The sequence below is a fragment of the Apodemus sylvaticus genome, chromosome 14 (assembly GCF_947179515.1).
Source record: "Apodemus sylvaticus chromosome 14, mApoSyl1.1, whole genome shotgun sequence".
In the NCBI taxonomy this organism is placed as follows: domain Eukaryota; kingdom Metazoa; phylum Chordata; class Mammalia; order Rodentia; family Muridae; genus Apodemus; species Apodemus sylvaticus.
Window position 1 is genome coordinate 61,168,905 of NC_067485.1, and position 23,400 is coordinate 61,192,304.

Consider the following 23,400-nt stretch of genomic DNA (forward strand, 5'->3'; position numbering starts at 1 on the left):
ACGTGACTCCCTCATTCTTCAGAGACTGCATTCAAATTCTGATCCCCAGTGTGGAATTCTTCCGGTCTAACTGTTCCCTCTGCAAGCTTGTGAGAGGCATGGCATCTTTTCCAAATGTAATTCTCATAAAACACAAGACCATAATTGTTAAGTGTGTAGGTCAAAGTGGTTTTGCAAAAGGTGAATATATCTTTCGTCTTCTCTTCCTTCTTCTTTCTCATTTTTTGCACACTGCTAGATATTAGACCTCATTCAGACTAGGCAAGCATTCTGCTGCTGATAACTATCCCAGACCCAATACTGAATGGGTGGTTTGAATAAGAATGCCCTAATAGGTTTATAGATTTGAATGTTTGATTACCAGGGAGTGGCATTATTTGAAAGGATTGGGAGGTGTGGCCTTGTTGGAGGAAGTGTGTCATTGGAGGCAGTCCTTGTGGGTTTCAAAAGCCCCATGCAGGCCCAGTGTCACTCTCTCTTACTGCTTGCTACCTGTGGATTTTGGTGTAGAACTCTTAGCTACTTCTTCCAGCACCATGTTTGCCTGTAGACTTTCTCTCTGCCATGAAAATGGACTAACCCTATGAAACTATAAGCCAGCCCCAATTAAATGCTTTCCTTTATAAAAGTTGCTATGGTCAAGGTGTCTCTTCACCTTCACAGCAGTAGAATACTAAGACATTACCCAATATTCATTCACTCTGCTTATTAGCATATTCAAAGATCATACCAGTCATTTTTTTTGGGGGGGGGGGGATTTGGTTTTTTCAAGACAGGGTTTCTCTGTATAGCCCTGGCTGTCCTGGAGCTCACTCTGTAGACCAAGCTGGCCTTGAACTCAGAAATCCACCTGCCTCTGCCTCCCAGAGTGCTGGGATTACAGGCGTGAGCCACCACCGCCTGGCTCAGTCATTTACTTTTGATAGCTAGGAATCTTTCCCCAATTTCTCCTAAAATAGCTGTCAACAGACTGGTGCTGGGCTGGATGGTTAGCAACCTTTTGCTACCTCTTCCTTCCCAAGCAGGGTTCTGATATGTATTCAGCATCTGCTGCAATGGGGATGAATTTCCTCTTCCTGTTCTCTCCACCACAGCACTATTTGCCTTGGTCTGTGATTAAGAAAAAGCCTCAAAGAAATGGTTGACTCACTACAGTCATGAAATCAAGAGTATCTCAGCATCAATAAACTCACATCAGACCCCAAAGTTCACACCTTTCCCACTTAAGAAACTTGCCTTGGCAGGCAGATTCTGGGATGTGTCCTTTGTGTACAATGACAAATCTGTGCTCAGTGTGTCTGTCCCTAATAAACCACTTGACTGAATGACTGCGAAACAGGTGGAGAGATGGGCAAATAAGCCAAGAAGCAGCCCTGGTCAACAACAAACAGGAAGGCAAGCTGCTGTTTGTGAATCTGTGTGCACCTATGCTCCCTACTGAGTCAGGTTGGTCTTTGTTAAGGCCCCAATCTCAAGATTCTCCATCTTGGTGGCAATTCTCTCTACTCTGTGCTGAGGACTACTGCCTGCCTTTGTATCTACACTTTGTTTCTGGCTTCCCCTTACTCCCCAACTCCTGCACCCAACTCTTCAGTTGTTGAATTTTACTGAGCTCTTACCATCGGGCTGTTCTTGACATGCTCTCTTTTGCTTTCCTCCAAAACCAATTAAAAGAAAAGCTAACAGTGAGGACAATGGCAACCAATTAAGCATGGACCAAAAGCCACATGCCAAACGTGATGCCTAGTTAACATTCCTCTTCCCTTTCTGTATCTTGTTCCGTCAATAGCAAATGGATTTTTTTTTTCTTTTTAGCAAAACTGCAACTTCTGAGTTTTTAGCATTTTTATTTCTCATCTTCTTTCTCCTCCTCCTTTTCCTCCGGCTCCTTCTCCTCCTCCATTTTCATCTCCTCTTCCCCACTCCCACTCCTGGCTCTGTTCACATGAGACCGGAGGTTGCTATCAGACACCAGCCTCAATCACTCTTCACTTTATGTTTTGAGCCAGGGACTCTCAGGAACCTGGAGTCGTTTGCTAATTACACTAGGCTGGCTAGGCTCCAAGCCATAAAGACCCTTCTGTCTCCTGGGATTACAGAAGTGTGCCACTGTGCCTAGCTTTTTACATGAGTCCTAGGGGATCTAAATTGAGCTCCGCAAGCACTTTACCAACTAAAACACCCCAACAGTCCCCAAGTTCTTTCAATCTCCATATTCTTACTCCAGTCTCTGTAGTGGATATGGGTATGTTCCTGGGGCTTGATGTGGGACCTCATGCATGCTAGGCAGCTGCTATACTGATAATCTCTATGTTATATTTGAAAATGCCAGCTCTCTTTGGACTCCTTTGCAAACTAACTCCTTCATTTGGTCATTTGGTAGCATCATTTCTCTCAAGTATTTGACTATTTTTCCATTTGTGTTTTCACTACTGTCTTTTATTCTGTCTGAACACAAATGAGTGCGGTCATTAAAACCATGCTCGCCAGGCGGTGGTGGCGCACACCTGTAATCCCAGCACTCTGGGAGGCAGAGGCAGGCGGATTTCTGAGTTCGAGGCCAGCCTGGTCTACAGAGTGAGCTCCAGGACAGCCAGGGCTATACAGAGAAACCCTGTCTGGGGGGGGGGGGAAGGAAAAAACAACCAAATCCAAAAAAAAAACCCAAAAAACAAACAAACAAACAAACAAAAAAACCATGTTCATTGCCTTTAGATATATTCAAGATTATTTATAATTTCTCTAAGAAATGTTTTCACTCTGATTCTTTCAACACCGTCATATTCTTTGCCCACACAACTACTCGTCTTTTGTGAAACACAAAATCACCATTCATTAACACAATGAATGTTAATGTGACAGCAATGGCTAAGAAACATTCCTTCCGTTTAGTGGTGTGGCACTGACATGAGGAGCACTTTCCTAACAGTCATGATTCCTAGACTAAATACCATGATTCCTGTTCTTCTCTAAACTGTTATAGGCAGATCTCAGCAGGAACTTGACTGAAACTCATGCTTACTAACACTGGCAGAGCTTGTACTGAGACAGCATCTCCACAAGACGAAAAGAGACAGAATTACAAAGCCACTGTGTAAGAATGGCTTCTCTGGAAACTTGCCCTATCATCAACATACTTTATATGTGTGAAAAACAAAGACTTTTGGTTTGCATGTCGTTTTGAAAACCATGCTACCACCCTGTCTGGGATCTGCCGCCCCACCAGCTCCTCCCAGCTCTCTTTGATTCCACCCAGCCCAGTTCTGGGATAGCCACCACTAGCTCCGACCCTTCTTCCCTTTCCTACAGGCCTTTGCTCTGGGAGGGGTTGAGTTATCAGTCCTGAGACCCTAGAAACCTCAGATAAAAGACACTCGACTTTATTAATTTAGAATTTGCCTGCTAGGCACAAATACCTCACACCTGGAAATGTGTGCCCTTACCAATTTATTAACTCTTTCTCTTCCTGCTCTAAACTTAGCAGCTTGTATCAGCTAGCCCCCTGCTGGCCTCCTTGGCCATCTGCCCCTAGAGAAGGCTGCAGGCCCTAGCTACCCAGAGGCCTTACATGATTGCTGTGCCCTCCTTCCTCCAAAGCATAGCAGAAAATGCCCCTTCTTTCCTTCCCCTTATCTTCTTTTCCTCTTGGGACTCAGAAGTCCCACCTGGATTTTCCACCCAGCAATTGGCTCCCGGCCTTCTTTATTGACAAGTCAAGAACCAATTGGGAAACAAGACCTTAGCAAAAGACCCTCCCTTTACACTTTTGTACTGAACCATAACCAACCCCAAATGAACTACAAGGTTTATTTGTTATACAGCATGATCTAAACTAATACATAAGTTTTTAGGTATCTTTCTTCTATCAGGATCTGCTGTCTTAGAACCTGGGTACTGAAAATAGAATTTAGAAGGGAAATATCGGCAGAGTCCATATCCTCTATTCTCCTGTGTCACTGGAAGTGATCTCTGCACAAAAACAAACAAACAAAAATAAACGGCCCTCATTTTTGCTCCAACACGAGTCACCTCATTCAGCAGTTTACAGTATTGAGATTCACTGTAAAGTTCTTTAAGTTATCAGAAGTGTGCTCTAGAGACGTCTGTTTTCCCGCTGTTCCCTAGGGAATGTTTCCTCTATTTCCAGATGAGGTTATGGCCCTGGGTCTTCACGGGCCACGCCCCTCCTTTCCGCTAGTCTCTCCCAGTGTCATACTGTATTTCCACAGAACTTTTTCACTCACTCTGGCTTTTTCTCTGTCAACATGGAAGTGTTTCCTCCTATTATTAACACTTGTCACTATTTTCTGCGAATTTTGAGAGAAGGGGCATCAAAATGCCTGTGATTTACCAACTTTAAGTAGAGCTTCCTTCTGAAAAGCTACCCTTCTGGGGAGAGAGACAGACAGAGAGACAGAGACAGAGAGAGAGAGTGTGTGTTGGCTTGGTGGTTTAAAGCACACACTGCCCTTGCAGAGGACTGAAGTTCAGTTCGCAGCACTCACAATAGGTAGTTCACAATTGCCTGTAAGTCGGGCTCCTGGAGAACCAATGCCTCTTGGCTCCAAGGGTCCCTGCACAAACGTGCAATGCCACGTGCAGATACAAACCTTAAAATCATTTGAATAAACAAACATAAGGCTCTTCCGATTCAAAGGCAGTTAAAACTTTTCTTATTTTGTTTTTAGATTTGCAAGATGGAATCGGTATAGACCTTCTGCAAAGTGAAGTCAGTTAAAGGAATAGACAGCACTCAGGCCATGTTCCCATGAGGCAGTCTACACTCATTTGTTTTGCAGTTTTGCTTATTTTTATGTTTTTATTTTGTAGCCCAGGCAGGTCTCAAAGTCAAGACCCGCCTGCCCCAGCTTCCCTAGTGCTAGGCCTATACAGTATCAGTCTTTGAGCATGGATGTCTGTTTCTCGATTATCTTGAGCACAGTGCTACATTTATCATTTCTTGTGCTATCTTGACCATAGTGCTAAATATGTACATATGTGAACACTCGACTCATGAAATCTGAATTGATCCTATTTTGTTAAATGTGTGTAAGCGTTTGCCTACACATGTGAATGTACGCTGTGTGCATGCCTGGTTCTCAGAGGCCAGAAAACAGTTGTGAACTGTCATGTGGGTGCTGGGAATCGAACTCAGGTCCTCTGCAAGAGCCGCCGGGTGCTTTTACGTGCTGAGCTGTCTCTGAGGCCACTGAATTGATACTTTTAACGCAGGAAAAGTCTAAATTTCAGCTAGGTGTCATGACATAGAAGTGTAACCTCAGCTTTTAGGAGGTGAAAACAGGACAAGCAGGCAGAACTTAAAAATATAAGTTTTGAAAATATGCCAAACTTGTTTACTGCCAAAGGGAAAGTAATCCTCTTCAGACACTCAAACATTTGTGCTGGAAAGGAACAAGGATTTCAAAGTCCTGGAAATACGCAGGTGGCCACAAAGCAGAACAGAGCAATGCTAAGGAGTGCCATGGAGAGTGCTGTGATCACAAAAAGAGAAAGAGGTAGAAGAATATGTTCTATGGCGGTGTGGGGGAAGGGGGTGCCTCAGCGGGCTCATGCCAAGGCATCCCTTCCCCTGAGGGACCAGGCACATGACGGTATAGCATAGAATAGAGCTTATTCTGGGCATGGGAGGGAAGTTGAGGGGGTAGGAGAGGCAGAGAAAGGTAGAGAGAGGGAGAGAGTAGAGAAGCAGAGGGCGGTCATGACCACATGGAGAGAGGGGGGAGGGGAGGAGAGCCCAAGAGGGGCAAGAGAGGAGCTGAGAGTGAGAGAATTAGAAATGCAAGAGATGTAGAGAGAGAAGGGGGCTGAACAGCCATTTTTATAGTAGGCCAGGCCTACCTGGCTGTTGCCAGGTAACTGTGGGGTGGAGCTTAGAGCGAATTCTAACAGAGAGGAAGTGGCCTCCACTGAGGAAGGGAAGAGGATATCAGCCCCAATCCCACAGTAACATACAGAGAAGCCTGCAACCCAACTGCACCTGAGCCCCCGGCAGCCAGGCAATAGGACACCATGTCTGATGGCCCTGCGCAATTTCAAAAGCCCAGGGGCCTTAGAGATGGCTCAGGGGGTCAAAGTGCAAGTGACCCCTGAATCCCATACAAAAAGCCTTGACAGGGTGGCAGCATCCACAATCACGGTACTCCAGGCCAGGCCCGGGAATTCCTCAGATGCTTGCCTCAACAAGGTGGAGGGGAGGACTGGCCCCTCCAAGTTTCCCTGGTACCCCCTGCACGTGTGCTTACACATGCACTTACCCTCACGTGTATACACACACACAAATAAGTCAGTAAGTAAGTAGTTCATGGCAAAGGCTAAAGGCAGAGGGAGGCTGTAATAAAGACAGCCATGCTTAGGCATTATGCAAAATCTCTGGGGGACATTAAGGTGATCTCTCAGTTTTTTAGTCATTAAGAGTCAAAAAATGCATTCGTGGTTTTAAAAATTCAAATACATGGTCAGGGACATGACTTATCATGTGAAGGCACTTGCCACGCAACACCAATTCTATAGCAGGAACCCTTACAGAGGTAGAAAGAAATGCTCACCTCCACACTTGTACACACACACACACACACACACACACACACACGCGCACACACACACAATATTACATTTTTAAAAGTTAAACTTTAAGTGTAAAATTCTCTAGTAGGAATATTCTAGTACTTAAACTAAGATTATGAAGCGGGGGCATGTCCTTTTTTTGTGGTGATTGGTAGCAAAGAATTAGAAGAGTCCTAGATTTTCCTCCTACCAAGTTATCAAGCACAATGCCAGATGCATCATTTTTTGACTTGCTATTCTCTTCCTGTCAACCATGCGGGGAGGCAGCCAGGAACACAGCCCACAAAGGAATAGCTGGCATTTAGAGTCTCGGGGTCTGGAGATGTGCATCAGATGGTGTCATTTGACTTTCTCCAAAGGAAAATGAGATAGATCCACAGGCACAGTGTAGAAGACCAAAGGGAGGTAAAGTATGAGGTGGGGGTGGGGGAGGGAGACAAGGAATGCAGACAGATGAGGTGCTGTCTACAGGTCTGTGTCCCGAGTCCCGTCAAGTCAAGCTTTCTCTGGCCTTTACTATGCTGACTGGGATAGACTTGAAGAACCTCAGCCGTACCTGAGTGCACACAGATGTGTCCTTTGAAACCACCCCACCCCACCTCTGCTTTAGACCATCAACAGAACATTCTCAGAGGCCTGGAGGGAAGGTGGCATCTGCTCAGCCTCAGGAGAGAACAGCTGCTAAGCCGCCTCACAACTCCAGCTCAGGTGTTATGTGGGACAGGAGATCAGTATCATTTGGCCTCAGCCACTAACCAATCTCCCTTCCCACTCAACACAGACTTTCATCTTTTCTATCCTCATCTCCATCCCAGCTCACTGTGGTGGTCCCACTGTAGTGGAGTAAACCAGAATTCTGAGTTTACACTTCTTTTCATTCAAATACCAACTTTTCCTATTGTGTCATTGTAACTGAGTTTAAGTTTCTTCCGCATGAGTAGCTTTTTATTGGATATAGTATTTCCCAAAACAGTGACATAAAGAGAAGACAGCAGATATCCTAGTGCTCAAATGCACATCAAGGCTGCCAAGCCTGCTTCACAGAGTCGTGGGTCATAGGCCCATCCTTCCACCAATGAGGTTTCCCATCTCTGTTCTGAAGTTCACAGCCTTGTCTTTTCTGGTAGAATTCTTAGAGAACATTCCACTTAAGGGAAAAATGGAAGTAACGATTAACTACGGACTGACACTGTACCCGTGGATGCCAACTCCATTTCTATGGAAAATCAAAAGCTCAGTGATTTAAACCGAGTGTAGGCAATGAACTGGTAAGGCTGCAGGCTGAAAATATCGAGCCTGTCTCAGTCCCTGCAGTCTGCATGCCAGTAGGCTCTCCCCCCCCCCCACCTGCCCACTTAGCACAATGGCTGAAAGCTCTCCACTTCCTCCAAGACAGTCTCCAACCTCAAAGGTCAATCTGATAAGAGGCCAGTGAGAGTCACCAAGGAAGGAAGCCTCACATCTCCTGTGACCCTAAACCCACCCAGTCTGCTAAAGAGTAATTGCACACAGCCAAGGAACAATAACACCCTGTGCCACAGTCGGGTGCTATCTGGGTGGCTGTCAAGATAACTGGAGAAAAACAGGTGACTGAAGACAGCAGAAGCAAGGGGTACAAAGAAAAGTATCTGGGATTTGTAAGAAAGAAGCAAGAAAGAACAGCAGAAAAGCGCCTGAAGAAAAGAGGCTTGTCACAGTCTATTTTTAGCCACTTTATTTTACCTTTACATATACATGTGGATTTTTTTGTGTTCATTTGTTCATTCATTCATTCATTCATTCACTGTGCCAAGCACTTGAGTGCTTCCGGGATGAATTACATCATGTTGCACCACGTCTTTGTGGCCTATGTGTTTGATGCATTTATGGTAATAATGAAAGCACGTTTTTGGAGAGCTGCCTTCCTCCTGGGTCAGGCCTCCTGTTCTCTTCCTCCGCTGGTTAGGAGGACAGCACTGCCCGCTCTCGCGTTAAGCCTTTTCTGTAGCTAAGCTGGAGATCAGGACCAAATGGGTGAGAGGAACACTGACATGTCTTTTCACTGTAAACCCCAAGGTCATCCTGCTGGTTTTTTCCACGCAGGTCGTCTGCCTACGCCGCAGCACAGGTCACCTGTCTGCCCGCCTCGTGGGCCGCAATGAGATACACCAGGCCAAACAGTTCCACCTGGGACTTTATTTAAGATGGGGAAAGGGGTAGTGGGCGGGAAGAAGGAAGGAAAAGAAAGAGGGGGGGGAGAAACGCTACCCAGTTATATACGGGTGATGACATAGATTACAGGTAAAGGTGGGCCATTGAATTCTGGGTATATGGCGGCTGTTGCCTTGGCAACAGGCCTATAGTTACACTGTTCTAACTGTCGCCTATATGACGTCACAGGCCTCGCAGGTCTCGGTACAAAGACATCCTCCTCCTTACAAAATGAGCCTCGAAGGCTGGAAAGATGGCATACTCAGAAGAACATAAATAAAAATAACAACAGACTGGGTGTGGCAGCTCATGCACAGAATTCTGTAAGTTTGAGGCCAGCCTGGTATATAGAGTTCAAAGCCCTCCAGGACTACACAGTGAGACCCATCTCAAACAGACAAACAGCAAAACAGTAACTATTACTACTGCTGCTATAATAAATAAATCTTCTTGGTGTGTGTGTGTGTGTGTGTGTGTGTGTGTGTGTTCAAGATAGGGTTTCTCTGTGTAGCCCTGGATGTCCTGGAACTCTCTCACTCTGTAGACCAGGCTGGTCTCGAACTCAGAAATCCACTTGCTCTGCCTCCCACGTGCTGGAACTAAAAGTGAAAGGAAAGTACCAGAAGAGGATCCTCAAGACCAATTTCTCAGCACAAAGGAGATTGATTTGCCCCAGAGGGACACAAGACAGGGAATAAGAGACAAAGCAAGAGATAGAGGCAAAGGGAAAGAGGGGGAGGGGGAAGGGACAGAGACAAAGGACTGTTTCTGGATAGAGAGGAGACAGGTGTGGCCCACAGACAAATGGCTGTTTATAAAGGTAAAAGGGGAAACCCAGTGTTAAGATGAGGTGTTTAATTTTAATTGGGCATGTAAATTAGGTGAGCCTCGGGGGACTTTTGATTGCTAGACTTCAGTACTTAGCTAGCTGGACCTTGCTAGGCCTCAGGAGGAGGAAGTAGCCAAATAAGAAAAAAAAAAAAAAAAAAAAACAACAACAACAACAAAAAACCTCGGTAATCTAATGGGTTTTTTTTTTTGTTTTTGTTTTGTTTTTGTTTTTGTTTTTTTGCAAGGCAGATGAAATGGGGGAGAAGGGCAGGGCCTGCTAGAGCCAAGTTTGCTATGCTCCAGTGGGCCAGACCCTTCGTTAAGTATCTTTAATGAGTGAAAGAGCTTGTTTAGACTGCCCGGGTTCAGATTTCGACTCAGCCCGGATGCTTACCAACCAACCAGTGTGAGCACAAGCCAGGGGCGGACTTTGCAAGCCCAGGCTTCCAGTTCTTCCTCTGTGAGCTGGGGAGAAGCGTGCTACCTTGATGACTGTGTGAGGAAGGAATGAGTGCAAAGTCCCGAGAGAGAGTAAGTACCTCAACAAGCAGAGGGAACGAGGGAGAAGAAGGGCAAGGCCGACCACCACCATGCTTGCCACATCCCCCCTGGCCAGAGTGCCTTCAAAAGGCGTGTGCCACACCACCACGACCTGACACGAACAAATCATGAAAACAACAACCACACACACACAAAATAACCAAAGAAACAAACAATGAATGAGCTACTTAGTGATGCTTTCCTGGCATAAATAAGGCTCTGGGTCTAACTTTAACACCGCCACAACAAAGACTGAGTGGGCGTGGCCTGGAGAGGTGGCTCAGAGCTTTGCGCATGCCTGGAACCTCAGATCTGAGTGGGGCACAGACTAGCACAACACTGGGGCTTACTGCTTGCTGTTTAGCCGAAAAAAACAAAAAACAAAAACAAAAACAAAAACAAAAAACCGCAAGCTCCAGGTTCAGGGAGAGACTGGTTCCCAAAGCAAGAGCAGAAAGATAGACGAGGCCAGCTGACACCCCTTTCTGACATCTGTGCCCACGCACAGATTAGCATGCACACAAACATGTGCTACATATACTCACACAGACCCTTGTGTGTACACTGGCATGAATAAATACATGAAACTTTTTAAAATATTTTTTGAATGAGCAAGACTAGGAGACATGATAGTGTGTTCCTACCTGGTCCCTCAGCCTCTCCTGGTGACCCATGATTGCTGTGGCATGGTGGGGGTACTTCTGCTTTAGATGCTCCAGGAACGCCTCTCTCTTCCTATCCATCTCAGACGTTTGCATTCCCAAGATCTCTTTGGAACTTCGGGGCCCACCTAGAGTGTGTCTCCTTGGGATATTCCGGGCAGGCTTGGAAACCTGAGCCCTGGTGTTTCCATTAGAAAGGCGTTCCTTGGGCCTGCGGCATGCTGCATCTTCCTGGGATGTTACATGAAGATTGCTTTTCCCTTGTTCTGCAAGAGGAACGAAAGTGCAGTTCACAATTAATGATCTCACAGGCATCTCATTTGTAGAACACCAAGAGAGTCTGTGGCAGTTGCTAATGAATTAATGTAACTTTACATAATTTTTGACTTGTTTTATTTTTCTTTTAAAGCAAGAATGAGAAAAAAATTCAACAATCAGAAGAAATTTGAAAAAAAATGTACGTAAGATGCTATAGCAACTGTGTTTTACTTCTCTGTCATTGAGTTTGTTACAAACGAGAATGCTTGGAGAGACCCGCTGTTTGCAAGTAAGTAGGCTGCCCCTGTGATTGTAATTACCGCAGAGTTAACCCCAGTAATTCTGGCCATTTGTATAATTTTCATTATAGTTTCAAATATTTATCATCTGAAGACATTTCTGACACATGTTATTCAGCACCAAGAAGAAAGATAGCTCTATAACCCTGAGAAGATTGCTGGCACTGTGAACCTCTGGAACGTTCCATTTCTCCATTCTCAAAGGCTAGGCAAGGGGGATAGCATGAGAGGTAATACACACGGCAAGGGAAGGACAGTGGCTTTGACCTAGGTAGATCACGCTGGTCTACTGACTGATCTCTCAGAGTCAGCCGTTAGAGTCTCCCTAGAACAAATCAACTAGGGAGAACACGGCTAATGCTTCCGGTTCACAGCAGGTAGGCGGATCCTTCTCTCCTTTTCCTTTGTTTTTTGGTCTTTGTTTTGTTTGTTTTAAAACAAGAAGGAAAGTAAGAACCTCGGAGAAGCTGCAAGGGCGCAAGAACACAACTCTTCACAGCCTTTGGCTTGTTTCTCTGTCTTTATTTTGGTTTTGAGACAGGGTCTCACTATGTTAGCTTACTATGTTGACCAAGTTGCCCTGGAACTCACAGAGATCGTCCTGCCTCAGCCTCTCAAGTACTGGGACTAAAAGCTGGTGCACCATCGTGTCCAGTTCTCACATCTCACTAGAATAAACAAAGTAGGCTCAGTAGAGCCAGGCGTGGTGATGCACGCCTTTAATCCCAGCACTTGGGAGGCAGAGGGAGGCGGATTTCTGAGTTCGAGGCCAGCCTGGTCTACAGAGTGAGATCCAGAACAGCCAGGGCTACACAGAGAAATCCTGTCTCGAAAAAACAAAACAAAACAAACAAACAAACAAAAGAATAGGCTCAGTGGGTAAAAACTTATTCCAAAGCTGAAGGCATGAGTTCAAGGCCAAGCATCCACACTACAGAAGAAAATCAACTCCTGCAAATTGTCCCCTGACTGCTACAAGCAAATGTGCACCGCCCCCCTCCCCTGTAACAGGTGTCCAGAATTTGGGTGTAAACCATCTCCCTAAAAGCAAGGGCCCCAATACACTGTTAGCCTCCCTTTGTCTGGAAACCCCTGCATACAGAGCTGCAAGTGCTGACTCCCTCCGGCAAGGAACTGAGAATATTTTCATCTCTGGCTTATTCCCTTGTCCTAGTCTTCCGAAGTTCAATGTGTGTCCTGAGAACAATTCTTGTGTACCCCACTTGTCATTACGTTGCTCGTTACAACATGTCTGTCAGCCACTGATGAAGGAAAGAAACAACCCAATTAGCTACTCTGAGCTTTTACTAGTTTTAGCAGCAAGCTTAAAGGGGCAGAAGACAGATGTTTTGGCTAAAAAGATATTGAAAGAGTTGTATAATTTTATTTATTTAGTAATAATCTTTATTAAGTAATAATCTCTAGTGCTCAAATTAACATCACAGTTTCCTTTTTTAAAACACCACTTCCCTAATAATACAGGGGTCACAGAGTCTATTACATAGAGTAAAACACATGACTGGGGATATAGCTTAGAGGTCAACATCTTGTCTAAGAAGTGCAAAGCTCTGGATCAGAGCCACAGGAGCACCACAAAAAACAAAATTAAGAACAGATCATATCTCAGGCTAATAAACATATGTGCCAAGAAGACATACAGCTTCATCTTTTGTGTGTGCATGTGCATGTGTGTATCATATGTGCATATAAGTCTGTGTGTGTATGTGTGTGTGTGTGTTGTACACGTGTTTTGCATTGGCCCAAACTGCTACATGCATGACAGGAGAACTCTGTGGCTTTTCAAGACTGCATTCAACATTAAAACAATCCATGTAAAAAATTATCCAAGTCTGACACTCTGGAGAGGCTATTGCTTTACATGAACATAAAACACATGCATTCACATTCAGCCATATTTATGGACAAAAAGTCACATATAACCAGTCAGGCAAGAGGAAGACACACTCTGCTGGGCTGACAGACCTTCAGCAATGGAAGTGCTCCATCCAGGATTTGTCACAGCAGGTCGAGAGAGCTGAAGCAGACCTGTGGACTATGGAGTCTCCCATGTTCTTCCTTGAAGTAAACTGGGCAGCCAGCTAGAAGTAGGGTCTTGGAGGTCGGTCACTGCCGATCCACAGTCTGCATTAGCCTTCAGTCAACCCCTGTACTGGACTTTAAACTCAAGCCTTCATGCTTTTCATGGGGAAGGTCACATCGACTTTATGCTGTTTTTCTACCTCATTCAGGTTCTTGTGGATTTTAAAATAATGTCTCCAGTTGTCTAACAAGTTGTGAACACGACATACAGTAAAGGCATGGGAACGGTACCAGCAGGTAACGAGGGAGACTGGCAAAGGCCTCCGACAGACAAAGCCTGATTGCCCTTACGGCCTACCTGCTGCTCCATCAGTCCCATCTGCCTCCGCCCCAGCCCAGCATCCGCACCTCAACAACCCAATCCTGTCCACCGAAAGCCACTTCAAACTCCTCACAGTTGTTCATGCCCTTTCCTCTGCTCTGGGCAACTGCCAGCCCCACACCTGAAGGAGAAATGACATCTGGGCCATTGCAGTCACCTGGGGGAGAGTTCCGCCTTTTAGCTGAGCATAAAACCCAAGGAGAGGCATGCATAAGCAAGAGAAGGAACAGTCAAAGGTCCATTCTGCCACAATTCCAGTTACGGTGTCAGACCCAAGTGGGCCAGTCTCACATTATCTGTATGAAGAAAAAGTGCAAGCGCTGACTCTCAAGCCGCCAAACAGAAGGGCAATTCTGTTTCTTGTTTGGAAAGAACTTTGGTGCTAAGATGTAACTATGGGTGTGTCTGGCTGTTCGCTATTCTGGGAATCCCAGTCTAACAAAGTAGAGAAGTTGTAGCCTAAAGACAAGGTCTGGGCTAGGCTGAAAGGCAGCCCTGTTTCCTCTTCCCGCCCCTCCCAAGCTCCCAGGGAGCTCACTTCCAGCAAGGCAAAGAGCAAACAAGAGCCTCTGATGGAAAGTCAGCCTTTAAACATTCGCCGGAGCACAAGTGGGGAGGAAGAGGAGAGCGGGTACACCAAAGAGCTACTCTTCGGAGACCTGGAGGACTCCAGCTGAGATGTGTCCATATCCTGGACAACAAAAGTGGAGAGGGGTGGGGAGGGCAAATACAAAAAGGTGGTGGGGGGGTATAGGACCCAAAGGAGCCATCCATAAGGCAAGCTATGCAGACCAGCAGCTGCTGGACTGTAGTGGCTATGTCTTTTCCATGTTCTGGTTCGTTCCTCTGGCTGAGTCAGATCCCACAGCGAGGGATCTGGGGATTGGCATTATTTGGATACTTCACAACCTACTGGGAAACAGCAGTAGTGCAGTTACTTTGCTGGGATATTTATTTCGGGTTTTTTTTTTGTTTGTTTGTTTGTTTGTTTTTTACCTTATCTGCTTTTAATTTTATTTTGAGGGGCTGAAAAATAAACACAAAGTCTTGTACATACAGGCTAACTGTCTTAGTCAGGGTTTCTATTCCTGCACAAACATCATGACCAAGAAGCAAGTTGGGGAGGAAAGGGTTTATTCAGCTTACACTTCTGCATTGCTGTTCATCACCAAAGGAAGTCAGGAATGGAACTCAAGCAGGTCAGGAAGCAGGAGCTGATGCAGAGGCCATGGAGAGATGTTCCTTACTGGCTTGCTTCCCCTGGGTTGCTCGGCCTGCTCTCTTATAGAACCCAGCCCAGGGATGGCACCACCCACAAGGGGCCCTCCCCACTTGGTCACTAATTGAGAAAATGCCTCACAGCTGGATCTCATGGAGGCACTTCCCCAACAAGCTCCTTTCTCTGTGATAACTCCAGCCTGTGTCAAGTTGACACACAAAATCAGCCAGTACAATGTGGTGCATGCATTCTATCATTGAATTATACTTTTCTGAGAATTTATTCCACAGTCAAGATTAGGGAGTCCAGTGGCTCTCTCCTATAGGTGTTCAAAGCTCACCTGGGTTACATAGTGAATTCCACAACAGCTGGGACTACCGTGTAATAGAGCACAAAATCTTGTCTCAAATAACCAATAATATATTGGTTTTTATATATATTATATTATATTATATTATATTATATTATATTATATTATATTATATTATATTATATTATATTATATTATATATATCTCCTAGTATATATCAGGTAGTCCACATACTCCTGTGTGTGTGTGGTGTATGCACACCTTTATATGTGAGTGTGTCTTTGCGTGCTCGTATGGAGGTCAGAGGCGGAAGTTAGGTGGCTTCCTCTATCATACCTCACCTTCTGTTTTGAATGGGAGCTCATCAGTTTTGTCAGATTGGCTGGTTAGCAGAGCCCGGAGACCCTCTCATCTCTCCTCACCCCAGCACTGAGATTACAGGCAAGGACTGCTTCGTTTAGTCTTTTGCATGTGTTCTGGGGATCCAAAATCAGGTCTTTATGTTTGTGGATCAAGCACTTTACCTACTAACCTATATCTCTAGCTTCTCCTCACTTTTGTTTGTTTGAGAAAGGATTTCTCTGTGTAGTCTTGCCTGTGCTGGAACTCTGTAGACCAGGCTGGTCTCAGCAATCCTCTTGCCCCAGCCTCCTGAGCCCCCACCCCCTGGCTTTCCTCACTTCACAGTGGCTAGTTGCAGAGATAGCTCACTAGTTAAGAACGCTGGCTCCTCCTCCAAAGGAGGAGTTCAGTTCCCAGCACTCACAGGGCAGCTCACAATTCTCCATTAACTCCCTTTCCAGGGGATCTTTGTTCACTTCTGGCCTCTGTGGGCACCAGGCAGGCATGTGGTACACAGAGATACATGTAGGCAAAAGACTCATATCCGTACATATGTTTCTCAAAAAACTGAAGTCAAGGATAAAAACAATTCCTTGTATAGACTATATACAATAAGTAGAGCCTCCCCTATAATCTAGAGAATCCTGGGTTGTGTTGATCCAAGTTAATTGACTGAGCCAACTATTCATTTGCACAAATATCGATTAATTGCCTGCTCCGACCACTGAAAGGAATAGGAGGGTGGAGGAGCGCTGATCAAGGAAGACTGCAGATGAGCATCTCCATGACGATTAGAGAGTCGGTCAACAAACAACTAATATACAATTTGAGCGCCAAGGTCAATGCTTTGAAGAGCAAAAGAAGATATGGAGCTAGAAACTGACTAGGCTCTTTCAGAGCACAGACTGAGTATCTGTCATTCTCTAGGCTAGCACTAGATGTGGGGCTCCCATGGGCCAGAGGAGGCGAGCAGGTAGATGGACCCCTGGCACAGAATTTTCAAGAAGGCTTTAAAAGCCAGAAGAGTTCAGGTCGGGACAACATCCCAAGGATCATACTAGGAGCCCATGGCCTCCAAAGAGAATGAGACACAGATTCAAAAGCCACCAACAGCCAGGCATGATGGTGCACACCCATAGCCCAGCCCTTGTCAGAAGGCAGGATGATCAGCAGTTCAAGCCCAGCCTTAGCTACATGAGTTTCAAACCTGGCCTGGGCTGAGTGAGGCCCTGTCTTAAACAAATGATAACTGTAGGCAAATGTAGGATAATGTAGGCAAAAGACTCATATCCGTACATATGTTTCTCAAAAAACTGAAGTCAAGGATAAAAACAATTTCTTGTATAGACTATATACAATAAGTAGAGCCTTCCCTATAATCTAGAAAAGCATCCAGGGTTGTGCTGATCCAAGTTAATTGACTGAGTCAACTATTCATTTGCACAAATATTGATTAATTGCCTGCTCCAAACACTGAAAGGAATAGGAGGGTGGAGGGGTGATTACTCAGTGATTATGAGTGATTGCCCAGTGATTACCGAAAGACTACTCTGCCAAATGCTTACAGCTCTTTATGCCGGACACCTATGGGGGTTGCAAATCTAAGTGTGGAAACTGTGAAGACATTAGCAACAGTAAAGGGTTTCCAAACCTGCAGCAAACAAAACTTAATTCAAAATTATATATATATATATATATATATATATATATATATATACACGTATATATGTATATATACATACATATATATGTATAACACACATATATGTGTGTTATATATATGTTATACATACATATATGTATAACACATATATGTATATATACACACATATATACATATATAGATAGATTATATATATAATCTATAAATAAACAGGGCTGAGGCGATAGCTCGGAGGTTAAGAGCATTTGCTTCTCTCACACAGGATCTGAGTTTGATTCCCAGCGCCCACATGTCTGCTCACAAATGCCTGTAATTCTGGCTCTAGGAGACTCACCTCCTCCCCCTTTTATTTCCACAGGTATCAGACACACACATGGTGCAGGAAGTGGTGCCTGGACTCAGGCACACACATAGTCACATAAAATAAAAAGTAACCAACAACACATGTAAAAACAGGCCTGTGCTGCATGCCTGTAATTCCAGCACTTAGGAGGTAGGGGTAGGAGTTCAAAGCCATCTGCAGCTACATTAAAAACTGTGAGGCTAGCCTGGGCTACAAAGCAAACAAAAAGCAGGCTGTGACTAACGAGAGACTGAGATGTTTCTGGCAGCGTTCCCCCATGATGCTGTTTCATAGAAGCTTTGATTCTGAACACACCCCAAGCATGCTCCAATGGCGTCTGCCACCATGCCGGAACTTGCCAGCAAATTCACAGGCTCAGATTCTATTACTCTATGGTTTGAATTGCAGTGCTTTCTCTATGCATGCAAAGCTTTAGGCTCATATAGAAAAGGAACAGTTTAAATACGGAAAACAAGGACTTTAAATAGCTTCCTACTGTTATCCTTCCGAGAATATCAAATTAGTATCTTCAAAATGTATTATCGTAGAATGTTTAATGTTAAAAGAGCGCTGCTCAAGATGCTGACTTGAAATACATTTAAAAAATCATTTAGTAAATATTGGCTTGGAACTGGGATGGAATTTCTGCAATTTCTGCAATGACTTTAAACATATTTTTGACATTTGTGTTGTATGTTTATGTGAGTGATATTCTCAGCCCAATTATAAAGTCAAACTATCAACACTGAAAAGTATTAAAGAAGTCCTGTGTCTTGCAGTATCAAATACTCAGCCAAGATATAAATCCTTATATAAAAATAAAGCACATCCATCTCAGTATGCAAATTTGTTTCCATCTTTAGTAAATGATCAAATTACACACACACACACACACACACACACATACACAATTTGCCAGCCTTGGTAGCACAAGCATTTAATCCCAGTTCCAACACTGAGGAGGCTGAAGCAAGGAGATCAGTGAATTTAAGGCCAGCCTAGTCTCTATATTGAGTTCCAGTATAGCCCGGACTAAATGGTAAGAAGACCCTTTCTCAAAAAAATAAAAAAAAAAGAAAAAAAAAAAAAAGAAAAAATTATATATACTAAAGAACTTTTTAAAAAGTAGTTGATGTTTAAGATTTGCTTATTAGAAGGCTTTATTTTGAATTTTAACTACGTGTATGCATGTGTATCAGTGAGACAAGAGTGCAGTTGCCCACAGTCCAGAGGAGGGTACTGGATTCCCTAGAATAGGAGTTACAGTTATAAGCTTCCTGCATAGTGGATGCTGGGAACCAAACCTGAGTCCTTTGGAAGAGCAATACTTTCTCTTAACCACTGGGCTATCTCTTTAGTTCCAAGGGATTGCTTTAAAATAAGCTTCTTTATGATTTAACCCCATAAATATATGATTTATAAGCCTCCCTTATTATAATTGTATATAACCACGGTCATATAAATCATCCCAGTTAAAAGGCACTAGGGGCAGAGAAAGTCTAGGAAGCCTTCAAGCCATGATATTATCATTGTTTCTGATATTCTTGAGGTGACCATATGCCACCTTTTCCAAACAGCTCTGACTCACAACTGTTGCCCAGTGAAATTATTTATAGAGTTCTCTTTTATTCTCAAAGGTGTCTAGGTTTGAACAATGAGTTACATGATCACCCAAGGTTCCCTTATACACAATTGATAGATTAAACCAAAATCCCTAGGGTAGGAAGCTTTATTAGCCTTCTAATTAAGAATGATGGGTTAAGTGTCCCTCCATGTGGCTAGCACTTCCTGAGATGTTACAAATGCACACGAGTGAGACGTGGTGAACAGACATATGCAGATATACAGCAGAGTTGTAGATTTGAACATGTGGCACTACAGGTGATGTTGGCCTCAGAGATGCTGCACCATCAGCTCATCCTCAGAGAGCCCTGCAGGTCTCATAAAAGCACTCGTGAGTCAGGTAGAATCAGATTTCTTTTTTTGGTTTTTCGAGACAGGGTTTCTCTGTGTAGCCCTGGCTGTCCTGGAACTCACTCCATAGACCAGTCTGGCCTTGAACTCAGAAATCCGCCTACCTCTGCTTCCCAAATGATGGGATTAAAGGCGTGCGCCGGCACAGCCCTGCAGAATCAATCTTGCAAATCTAATTGGGACTCTTCCCCCTCCTTTGGTTATTTTTCTCATCTCCCCCTTCCAAAGTCACTAGTCTGTAAGTTCTCGGGTGCCTGGGTGCAACTCTCAGACTTGTCCTTCTTCACAAAGGCCGACAAGAGAGAGAGCTCAGTCCCCAGCCTTCCTGGTAACCCACTGACCATTATCTGAATTGACTCCTGACATGTTTCTCAATCCTCACACTCCCTAAGGAAATACTACTCCCCCACCCAAGCTGGCCCCTCCCCCTCCGCCATGTTGTAGGTAAATGCAACTCCTTCCAGTCACCTGGATCAAATATTTTCAAACTGTCTCTGACCTTCCTTTTCTGTTCAACACTACATCTGATCTTAGCAAATTCCTTCGGCTTCGCATTCTGAGTACGTCAGGAATCTGCTTCCTTCTTATCACAGTTTGCTTATCGCCATCTAGGTTGGAGCAGCACGGGGTTTCCTTGCCTGCTTTACTTCAGAAGCCTCCTTAAAAGGCCTCTCTGCCCTTCCCCCAGTCCACTTGTGTTAAGCCCCACCCAACACCCCTGGCCCACCAACTGCAGACTAGGATCCCCAGTAGAGTTCTTGCCTAACAGGCTCAAGACTCTACGTTTGCTCCCAGGGTTCCAAATTAATTAATTTAAATTAATTTAATTAAATAAAAAGCAAGTCCAATTTGCTAGCGGCGGCCTCACCTCCTGTGAAGGAAAAGCTAAAGACCTTCCCACAGTTCCACAAGGACTCCATAATCTGGCCTGGGCTGACCTTTCAACCAGTTCCTCTTTATCTTCCAGGTTCCTGCTCTGCCTCCTCCTTTTGGTTAATTCTCATCTCTTCTTCTCCCAGATAAATCCGTAGGGTTTGGCCGCCACTCCCTAGTTCCCACCTTATTTTCCCCTCTAGCCTAACTTTTAGTTAATAGAATCACCAGATAAAACACAGGATCTCCAGTAAAAATTGAAACTTGGGAGCATAAAACGTACTTTTTTTTTTTTTAGTATCAGTCTATCCCATGCAATATGTAAGAAATACATACGCTTTAAAGACCACTCACTGTTCATCTGAACTCAGAGTTAACTTAGGCACTCTGTATGTTTCTTTAGGAAATCCAGCCTTCCAGACATCTAACACGCTCTGTGTTTTGCTTAAGTCTTCATTGTTTGCCTCTTCCCCGCCCCACCCCAGCTTGGCCCTTAGAACGTCAATCCAACGAAGGGGAGTATTTTCAGTCTGCGCTTTGCATAGCGGGATCCCCAGCGGCTGGGACAGCCATTGCTATGTCCCACCAGTTCAATATTGGTGTTGTGGATGAGTAGGCAAAGGGAGGCCATCTGGCCATCCCTACCTGGGAAACATCAGTGACTTACTTACTCTGGTTGTTTCGGGGTTAATTCTTAAACTGATCCCAAACTAATTTCTCTAAAATCTGAGTCGTTTCTTTCAGGACAGGCCCAGAGGTTAGATTCTTGCAGTAAGAACCATCCTATCCAATAAGAGAAAGTTGGGGGCCTTTCTCAGGCAGGAGGCCGCCAACCCTCAAACTGCGCTCAGACCAGTGCACTGCTGCCCCAAGGCTCAGGGGCACACTGGACATTTAGGAGGCAGGCTTCCTTTTCAGTTCGCTAGGGGATTTCTCTCTCCTAATTGTATTTTCTTCTGTCTGGCTTGGCTTTGCATTTTCAGTGTGGATGAGTCATGAGCTACTTCCTTTTTTTTTTTTTTTCATTTTATAAAACACACACCTTTTCCCTTGTGCATAATCCCCACTCCCACGCGCTGCTGTGCAGAGCCTTGCACATCTTTGTGTTACTAACTGGCCCTTCCGTGAACCTGGCCGGGTGGGTGGGGCGGGGCGGTTCGAGATTGTGTGGTAGGTGCCCCGGGACAGCCTGCAGAGAGAGGGGCTGAGGGGCGCTGGCATCGCAGTCTGCAGCCACCCACCCTCCCGGCAAGATTTATTTGGAACTATATAAGGTTCTGGAAATCCCCAGCGGAAAAGCCAAGTCTATTATAAACACAATGTAGAAAAGAAACTGCCTGGAGAAAATACAGGCAAACTTAACTCTTTTAAGAACTCCCAACTTTTACATTTAAACAGAAAGCCCAAGAGTTCTATCTATCATCTAGATGCTCAAGCACTCCCCTGCCGTTCGGATCTGCAAAATAGAAACATACTTAAACTCCAATTTAACTCTAAAGCGCTGCAAAACTTTGTAGCCCGCAAGAAGCTACCCCCATGGAAACTCCTAACCAATGAATGGAACCGCTGCGCCCGGGAGGTGCAAAATTGCCTTTCTGAGCCTCCTGAAGCACCGGGAAATTATCAAATAGCTACTGGGCGATTCATTTGTCATTGCTTAGAGATCCCGCAAAAACTGCTTGCTCACTGTTCGACCAGTTTGACACCATACTCCACCTCTTCACCGACTTCAGGAAGATCTCAGAAGAGATAAAGTAGAGCAAAGAAACCACAGCTCTGGGCTCAGTTTGAAAGTACACCCCACCCCCTCGCCCAACACACACACACACACACACACACACACACACACACACACACACACACACACACACACACACACACACACACCAAGAAATAGACTTTTCCTGGCGCCAGGCGCCGGGTCTCCAGTTCTAAGCGGCGTGCGTGTAACTCCATCTTTGAGGACTGTTACTTACGGGGCGTCTGTCTGCTGTCTGCGGAGGAAGGCAGGTTCGGCTCACATTTCTGGCCTTCGCTTTCTTCCATTGTCCCTGCCGGCCGGCCAGGCTTCTCCCTCTGGAAACTTCAGAGCGCAGTTCGGAAAGCTCGCAGAAAGCGCTTGGAAGGGGGCCCGGGGGTGGGGCGGAGGGGACCAGCGAAACCCCACCCCAACTAGTCTCCACTCCGGTGCAAAGTCTCCCTCGCCCGGGAAGACCGCATTCCAGCGCCCGGCCTCCCTCGGCCCGGGTCCCGGAGCGTCCGCCACCCGCCTGCTGTCGCCAGGACTGGGGGCTGTGCCTTGGAGGCAGCGGCTGTCCCCGCCTCTGCCGCCCAACAGGTGACGGCTCTGCTGACCCAGGACGCAGCCTGCCGGGTTTCCCGGGACTCGCAGTTTAGGGACAAGGCAAACACTTCACACTGAACTAGGGACAGGAACTGCTGTTACAAGCCAGGCCCAACCCTCTTGAATTTCAGGAGCCCAATAGGCCCCCCAGATCGGCTGAGTAATATGGAGCGAACTGTCGAATCTCCCAAAGTTATGGGAGATCTCTTTAAAAGTTTTTTTTTAAGGTAAGCATATACTAAATGTTACGGAAATAAGCACTTTACACATGGAACTATGTAGGAGACTAATTAGCATCTATAAAGAAGTATTGTAATCTCCTCTAGTGACTTCACTAGCTTTCTTACCTGGACTTTAACCCCTGCATTTTAAATCCTTTTTTTGTTTTGATTTTTATTTTTTTTTTTTGTTTTGATTTTTTTATTCACCTTTACTTTCTTGGACTCCTCCCCTCCCCCAACAAACACACACACACACACACACACACACAGAGAGAAAGAGAGAGACGTGTGTTTACACACACACACTCCACATCCATACACACA

The 23,400-nt window shown here is 45.1% G+C and overlaps 1 protein-coding gene across 11 annotated transcripts in view; it reads right to left on the reverse strand.

The window, feature by feature from the left end:
- The window catches only part of Kiaa1217 (KIAA1217 ortholog), a 295,062-nt gene extending 272,145 nt beyond the window's left edge, over window positions 1-22,917 (reverse strand). For 5 of the 11 annotated variants that reach the window (XM_052156787.1, XM_052156786.1, XM_052156785.1 and 2 more), the window contains exons 1-2: window positions 22,488-22,917; window positions 10,791-11,074 (exon numbers count right to left, since the gene is read on the reverse strand). In XM_052156787.1, coding sequence (XP_052012747.1) covers window positions 10,791-11,074; window positions 22,488-22,557 — 354 coding nt within the window. In that variant the 5' untranslated portion in view covers window positions 22,558-22,917. The remainder of the gene's footprint in view (window positions 1-10,790; window positions 11,075-22,487) is intronic. The other 6 variants (XM_052156791.1, XM_052156794.1, XM_052156797.1 and 3 more) reach the window with 3 other exon arrangements.
- Window positions 22,918-23,400: the final 483 nt, after the last annotated feature.